We start from the raw sequence: 8,114 nt of genomic DNA, 5'->3' as shown, positions 1-8,114 counted from the left end.
CATACCTGCTTTCAACAAAGGATGTGGGGTTTCTTCAAAATCATGGTCTCTTCCCTCAAATGGCCTTCCTTGCCCTTACTTATATTTCTTTTCCTTATATGGGTATATGCTTATTGTAATCATGATCGGGTTTTTTTTATTTCCCAAAAGCTATGGTCGCATATATTATTATAAGCACATGTGCCATATATAGAATGCTAAATTTGTAGCCCACAGGGCACTCGATCGTCTTTGCCATCCATACACTATATATCACCCTATGCTTTGTGCATTAACTGCAGCATCATATTTTATACATGCTAATGTGATAATGATCAAGGGATCGAAAAGAGACGTATATACAGGCGGGTACAGTGATGCATGGTTGTTAAATTATATGCTTTATGATCAGCCCTTAAATGGTGATGGATGGATATCTTTTTCCTCTTAAAGGCTCTTGTTTCTTGCATTTTATAGTAATTGTTCAACTGTTGCAGGATTCCTTATGTAGTTGATTAAAATGAGTGATAATGGAGTCGAGAGTAATGGTTGAAGACAAAAGACTCGAAAGCAACCGGAACACTCGATGAGACCTGTGGTCCTCTCATGAGTACACCCCAAGTTAAATTTCCTATGTCATATTTCTCTCTCTCTCTGTAGATCTCTCACCCTTCCCATAACCAAATGGTAAAATATAGACATGTTTAAGAGATATATATATATATATATATATATATATATATATATATATATATATTTAGAGGAGGACTAGTTTTCGAGAACCGAGCAAGGAAAATAAGGAAGCTATATAGTTGTACTCCCCAACATATGGTAAGCTGTGTTGTTGAGGAGGTGGGGGAATTGAGATGGGTCATCATTGCTGCAGCAAACAGAAAGTCAAGAGAGGGCTATGGTCCCCTGAAGAAGATGAGAAGCTAATCAGATACATCACAACTAATGGCCATGGTTGTTGGAGCTCTGTTCCAAAACTAGCAGGTATTCTTCTTAATTGCTTCTCTTAAGTTACGCAATTCATCATCAATGCTCGACTGCATAGGTTCTTTGGCTTGCAGGCTTGCAGAGGTGTGGAAAGAGTTGCAGATTAAGATGGATAAACTACCTGAGACCGGATCTCAAAAGGGGTTCTTTTTCTGCACAAGAAGAAAGAACGATCATTGATGTTCATAGAATTGTAGGCAACAAATGGGCTCAGATAGCCAAGTATTTGCCAGGTAGAACTGACAATGAGGTGAAGAACTTTTGGAACTCATGCATCAAGAAAAAGCTTATTGCACAAGGGTTAGATCCCAACACTCACCATCTCCTCCTTCCTATTGACCAGATTAACAATAACAATAACAACACCAACGCATGCACTCTCTCACATATCCATCAACAACCCACTGCTTTAGTATTTTCTTCAAATACACAGATGATCAAAGATGCTAAAATGGACATGAAATCTCCTTTTATGACATTACCTCCACTTCCTCCTCCTCCTGACACTAGTAATTCTATCCATCCTCCCTCATTGCACGGAATCTCAGCCATCCCTCCCTTTGAATTCCTAAACCCTAACTATGTTTGGATGACAACTGTTAGCGATCAAAACCAGCATGCTGTGATGGAGTTGGTGAACCGATCCTCAATGGGTCGAAGTACTCCAATCGGGCCTTATCAGATAAATCCATCTGGGTTTGAGGTCCTGGAAGAGAATTATATGCGGGACACCATAGCCAGCCTTGAAACCAGAAAGCAATTAGAAGGAGTGCAACAGCAGCAGCAGCAGCAGGAGGAGGAGGACAAGGTTTGTGAAGGGAAAGCAGATAATTCCAAGGAATTGAGAAATGGTGAGAACATAGACAATTCATTTGACAGCTGTAGCTTTGATCTTGAGTTGGAGTACTCGGGGCTCTTGCCTTGTGGGACTGGAATGTATTGTAGCAGTACTAGTTCAAGTTGTATCGATCAACTTACATGGGGGGATTGTTAGGTCTTGTTAGTTTATGTATTTTATGAGGTTGTTATTGAGAATGTGGTGTCCATATAACCTTCAAAGAATAGAATGGTGCCATAGCTTGTCTATGATGCAGTAGGGTGTTGGTATGCTGGTTTTCTATACATACTACGTACTGATCATCTCCTCTCTCGTGGGTGCATTACATGAAATCCAATTACATTTTCTGTTGTTAACGTCTTCTTACGTAGTTCTGCGTGTTTTTGTCCTCTACAATATATAGCTCCAGCCGTAGAAATAAAAAAAAAAAGATGGATAAAAAAATTCAATAGAGGGGTGAGGGTGGCTGGCCAGGCCTTAGCCTTAGACTCGGAAGCCCATGTAAAGTGTTAATGGGAAAGCGGGCATGTGTACAGTTGGGCCTCTCAATTATAGGTCGTTATTGGATGATCCAATGCCTTAACACGGGACAATGAAACATGTTGGAGGAATTTTTATTTCATAACTACTTAAGCCAAGGCAAGGCATTTCAAGAATTGGTGTTTTTATTAAGCACTGAATGGATCGATATGTTATGCTTTAGTGGCAAGGACATGGAAGTATCCATTTCATGATCGGCCAAACGATTTCATACATATGTTAGTATGTTTAAATAATTTTATTAATCATTTGATAGGAAACTATAAGGTAATACGTTATTTTGAAAAATTATATTTACATCCACTAAAACGTTATACATATTCACTTGAATTATGAAATTTTTTTAAGACCAAAATGTTCATCATTGAAAAGACGGAAATGCCCTTCCAAACCAATACACATCCATTTTCCTCTTTTTTTTCTGTCATTTCTTTTTTTTCAATCTCTCCATATCCCTAAGAAAACATTTTTAAGAAATTAATGTTTTTTTGAACAAGAAGCAAATACTCATCTCCAATGATGCTAGAAGTAAAGAGATATTATTTTTACCTTTTTTTTTTTTTTTTAAGAGCTTTAAAAGGGGGGTTGGTAAAGATTGTCTAAAGTTTTAAGAGTAAAAGCATTTTGAAGTGTCTAGTACAAGAGATTTGGACACCCTTAAGAACTATGCCTCTAGATAACTCGTAAGGTGTCCAATGCTATATATCCAAATACCCTTAGAGACATCTAATTGAGTAACTTTGGACAACTCTTAAGGTGTCAAGCACTTTACATTTAGACACCTCTTAATTTTTTATGTTAAAAATAATTAAATGTTATTTCATATCAAAAGCTCTAATAATGATAAACTATAGATGTATCTTCACAATAGATATAATTTATTATATTAAGGAAGCATTGATTGAGTAGATATGAGAGACTGGTAAAAGAAATGAAATGCTTATTATAACTAGTAAACACAGTATAGGTTATAAGTTATGAAAGTATTATGGAGCACTTCTACAAATGGCTCTGATTCAAATGGTAAGCAATAGTTGCCAAGGAAACTACTAGAATTAATTACTCTAGAACTCACATCTATTGTGCCCTCTAAGAAAAGGTAAAGTCAAAAGGAAGGCCAACATCTTCTAAGAAGTATGATCCTATAGGGAATTTTGGATCTCTTTGTTCTCCAACTTAGGCTCATGTTAGGTGTATATATTTTTTCATAGGGCTTTAGATCCTAAGAGCAAAAGTCAAAAATAAAAAAATAAAAAATAAAATAATACTAATACTAATACTAATAATAATAATAATAATAATAATAATAATAATAATCATAATCATAATCATAATCATAATAATAAGGACCTAGATTAATAGTGTTTTAGAGAACTTTATCTCAGATTTGGATGTTCCCAAATTTAATCCACATGGTGAAGAAAAAGCCTAAAGTATTTAGAGGTCTCATATACTTAAGATCTTCTACCTAATAGCTCTATCTTGATCTTAGCACTTCAAAGGGTCAGTCTTTGAAAGGAGGGAGACTGTGACTCTCTTCTTTCTAGAGGTGGAAGACGACACTCTTAAAAAAGTGATGGAAACCCTAACCCCCTAAATACCCTAAAGGGGTATTTATATGGTCCCTTAAAAGAATAAAAAATAGCATCTCACTACAAAGAATCAACTACACTCAAATACTTTATGTAAATAACAAAGAGGCGAAGTTCGGGTTTATGACCTACTACTATCTACTATATGCAAACTCCCTATGAACTGATGTTTATAATCTAATTAATAAAGTATTGCTATCACCTATCAAGATTATCTCTCTAATCCTTGAGTTACAAATCTCACTTATTATGTGACTGGTTGATATACTCTAACTTTAAGGAGCATATATCAAATCTCCACTAAAGAAAATGTTATGATCATAATATTTTAAATCACATATTCTTTGGATCATTGATTGAAGCTAAAATATGTGCTCCAATGGCACATATAAGATATGATTTATGCATCACAAGACACTCAAATCATCCGACTTGGCCCAAATTGATGTTAAGGCCCTAGTCATGAGTTTAACTTTTATTTTGAAGATTTATATCAGGTTTAAGGAAAGAAAAAGACATAAGTTGAAATTACTTTAAATTTTGAAATATCAAGAAAGGGTTAAATGAGAAGATGAGCGAGTCAATACTCATGGAATATGAGGAAAGGCAAGACAAGGAAGCCAAAATTTGGTAGCAATATGTACTTTGACTTTAAGGTGAAATTTAGAGCATTCCTGAAGTCAATTTTTAGCAAGCCATATGTCATTTTGAGTCCCAAGAAGTCATTACAAGGAAAAGGGTCATTGTTGACATATATTATCTTTACTTAAAGTAGTATATGTCAATATTTTTTATTTAAATGGGCAACTATAATATATAAAACTTAGTTAAAAGAAATAATGACATATATGAATTCCAGTGATTATTCCATGACTTACGACGATGCAACCTTGATAGAGAATTTATAAGTCGGTATAAAATTAATATATTCATATGTCAAGGAATATAAATAAAGGCAATAATGACATATATGGAATTTGCTAAAATTTTCTTTAATTTATAGTAATACAACCTTGATAGAAAAATTATAAGTCAATAAATATAATTAAAATATTTTTATGTCAAGCTTGGTAAAAGCTATCTTGACAAATAATTTATAAGTCAATGCAATCTCATTTATAAATCTATTAAGGCTATATTAGTAAATATTGAAAATCTTACTTCTCATTTTTTTTTCTTTTAATTCTTTTGTTTTTCTTTTAATTCTATCTAGACCCATTCCCATCTACAAGCAAAATTGAAAGAAAATCCTAAGACAATAGGCCACCATTGAAAATTTTGTGAAAAGTAGAAATATTTTTTTTATGAAAATTTATTGAATTAGATATTTATTCTCCATGCAAATATATATCCTTTATAGGGTTTAAATTTTTGTTTTTTTTTTTTTTGTGTATTTTTTTATGACATTATTAAATGATGTAACATGACTTCCTTTTATTTTGTTTATTGTTGCAACTATAATAATTATGAAAAAAAATCATTATAGTATTTTAGGAAAAATTGGAACTTAAAAAATGTGGTCCTTAATTATTTTAGGAAACTATGGTACTGTTTACAAGTACCATCATATAATTCATTTGGACAACAAGAGAAGACATAAAAATTGAATATCAAATTTCATTAATTATACTCTTAAGATAATGAAATTGTTTTATATTTATGCATAAAAAGTTGGAAATAAAATATGTAATTTAATTCTCCTATCTAAATCCTAAGGATGCTTTGATCTCATAATATGCTAGAAACCACTGACATCAAGTTGTCCATAATCTAACCTTAAATATGAATGCTAATTTTTTTTATCAGGTTGTTTAAGGAATGCTTACTCAAAGTTCAAGAACATGAATCAAAGCAACATGAAATTAAAGCCAAGTGAAAGCCCCATGAAAACTTCTTGAAGAAATAATTAAAAAAGAGAATAGCAATTAATGCATCAGTGTTTGTTCTCTTATAGTGTATCTGTGACATATCTTCAGGTTTAGAAGTGGCTTGAGATAATTGTTGTGTTAGTTAAAGAAAAACACAAGATTATATATATATATATATATATATATAACTAAAAATGTGGCTTGTGAGGTAGAGTATCCAAGGTTATTTAATTCCTCACTTCTATATGAACCAAAATTTGATATCATATGATGTAGGAGTCTACCAATGAAAAAAAATCCCAAAATGGAAATTTGTTGAAATTAACTATTTTGTTTCTCAATATGCATCCAAGATGTTATGTTAGAATACAAGATGCAAGAGCTTAGCAAACCGCAAAGCTCTTTTGTCATTTTTCATTGTATTGATGATCATTTGTTATAAATTTGTAAAATATAAACAAGATTAGATTTAAAATGAAACAAATATTAATATAGATAACATCTATAGAATGGGAGTTTTGACCCAAAATAGTACATTGAAAAAAAAAATCGTAAAGTAAACTTATTTCCAAAAAATAATGTTCAGTCTAATGTGTTTGTATCACATAAGTTGTCATGTCATAAAACCGTAGTCGGTAACCATGGTTTTATTTTTCTAAAACGGTTAGAAACCGTAGTCACCAACCACGGTTTTAACTTTAAGTTTAAAGTCGCAATTAGTGTTTACGGTTTTGAATTCTTTTAAAAATGGTCAAAACTATAGTCACTAACTATGACTTTAACTTTAATTATATATATATATATATATATATATATATATATATATATATATATATAATTATGTTGTTTCATTTAAAATATTTAACTATAATTTTTTAAAATAAAAATATTATATTATTTTGATTTTAAATAAACTTATCTCATTATTTTAAAAATAATAATATATGAAATTAAATATTTGATATTTTAAATTTAATATAAAAATATATTTTTTAACTTTATTAAAACAATTGACACTATATTTAATATAAATAAACAATATAAATTATTATATTAATTAATAATTTTTTATATATTATATTTAAGTGATATATAATAACTAACACACACAATTGAGACTATATTTAATATAAATATAATTAATTAAATATAAATAAAATATAATAAATTATATTTATTTAAAAATAAATAAATTATATTTATTTAAAAATAAATAAATTATGAAAGCCTATTTAAAAAAAACAAATAATATAAATTATTATTAATAACTTTTTATATATTATATTTAAGTGATATATGATAACACTAACACACACACACACACACACACACACACACATATATATATATATATATATAAGTTTAATCTAAGTTTAAAATTTATCATATTTTCATTTAAATATATAAATAATTATTATCATATTGACACGATATGACATTATGAACTTAAATGAAAATATGATAATATTTTCATAAATTATTATCCTATGGACATGATGTGATATTATGAAATGAAATTAAAATATCATAAATTTTAAATTTAAATTGAACTTATATAGACATGATATTATATACCACTTAGATATAGTATATAAAAAATTATTAATTAATATAATAACTTATACTATTATTTATTAAATAGGCTTTCATAATTTATTTCTTTTAAATAAATATAATTTATTATATTTTATTTATATTTATATTAAATATAGTATTTTAATAAAATTAAAAAATATATTTTTATATCAAATTAAAAATATCAATTATTTAATTTTATATATTATTATTTTTTAAATAATGAGATAAGTTTATTTAAAATCAAAATGACATAATATTTTTATTTTAAAAAAATTAAAGTTAAATATTTTAAATGAAATATATATATATATATATATATATATATATATATATATATATATATATATATATATATATATAATTAAAGTTAAAGCCCCCTTTTACCATTTTTAAAAGAATTCAAAACTGTAGTCACCAAACTCTAAATTTAAAGTTAAAGTCGTGGTTGGTGAATACGGTTTTTAATCATTTTAGAAAAATAAAATGATAGTTGACAACTACAGTTTTATGGCATGACAGCTTATGTTGTACAGATGCACTATATTGGACATTATTTTGAAAACAAGTTTATTTTATGGAAAAAAATTTAATGTACTATTTTGGGTCAAAACTCAGAGAGTGGTGTATGTGCCAAAAAAACATATATAGTCAAGAAAAACAATGTCTGAAATGATTGAAAATATACTATTTCTTATACAACAAACTATTCCTCTATGAAAT

General features: G+C 28.9%; 1 protein-coding gene across 1 annotated transcript; it reads left to right on the top strand.

Annotated features, from left to right (window-relative positions):
• Positions 1-845: 845 nt before the first annotated feature.
• Positions 846-2,064, top strand: LOC117923688 (transcription factor MYB26-like). The gene is made up of 2 exons (XM_034842103.1): positions 846-975; positions 1,053-2,064. The coding sequence occupies exons 1-2, from the start codon at positions 846-848 to the stop codon at positions 1,970-1,972; spliced, it is 1,050 nt and encodes a 349-aa protein (XP_034697994.1). The 3' UTR covers positions 1,973-2,064.
• The last annotated feature ends 6,050 nt before the right edge of the window (positions 2,065-8,114 follow it).

Source organism: Vitis riparia, chromosome 1 (assembly GCF_004353265.1).
Source record: "Vitis riparia cultivar Riparia Gloire de Montpellier isolate 1030 chromosome 1, EGFV_Vit.rip_1.0, whole genome shotgun sequence".
NCBI classification, from domain to species: Eukaryota; Viridiplantae; Streptophyta; class Magnoliopsida; order Vitales; family Vitaceae; genus Vitis; species Vitis riparia.
The sequence above is the reverse complement of the archived record's forward strand: the minus strand, read 5'-3'. Positions and strand labels throughout refer to the sequence as shown.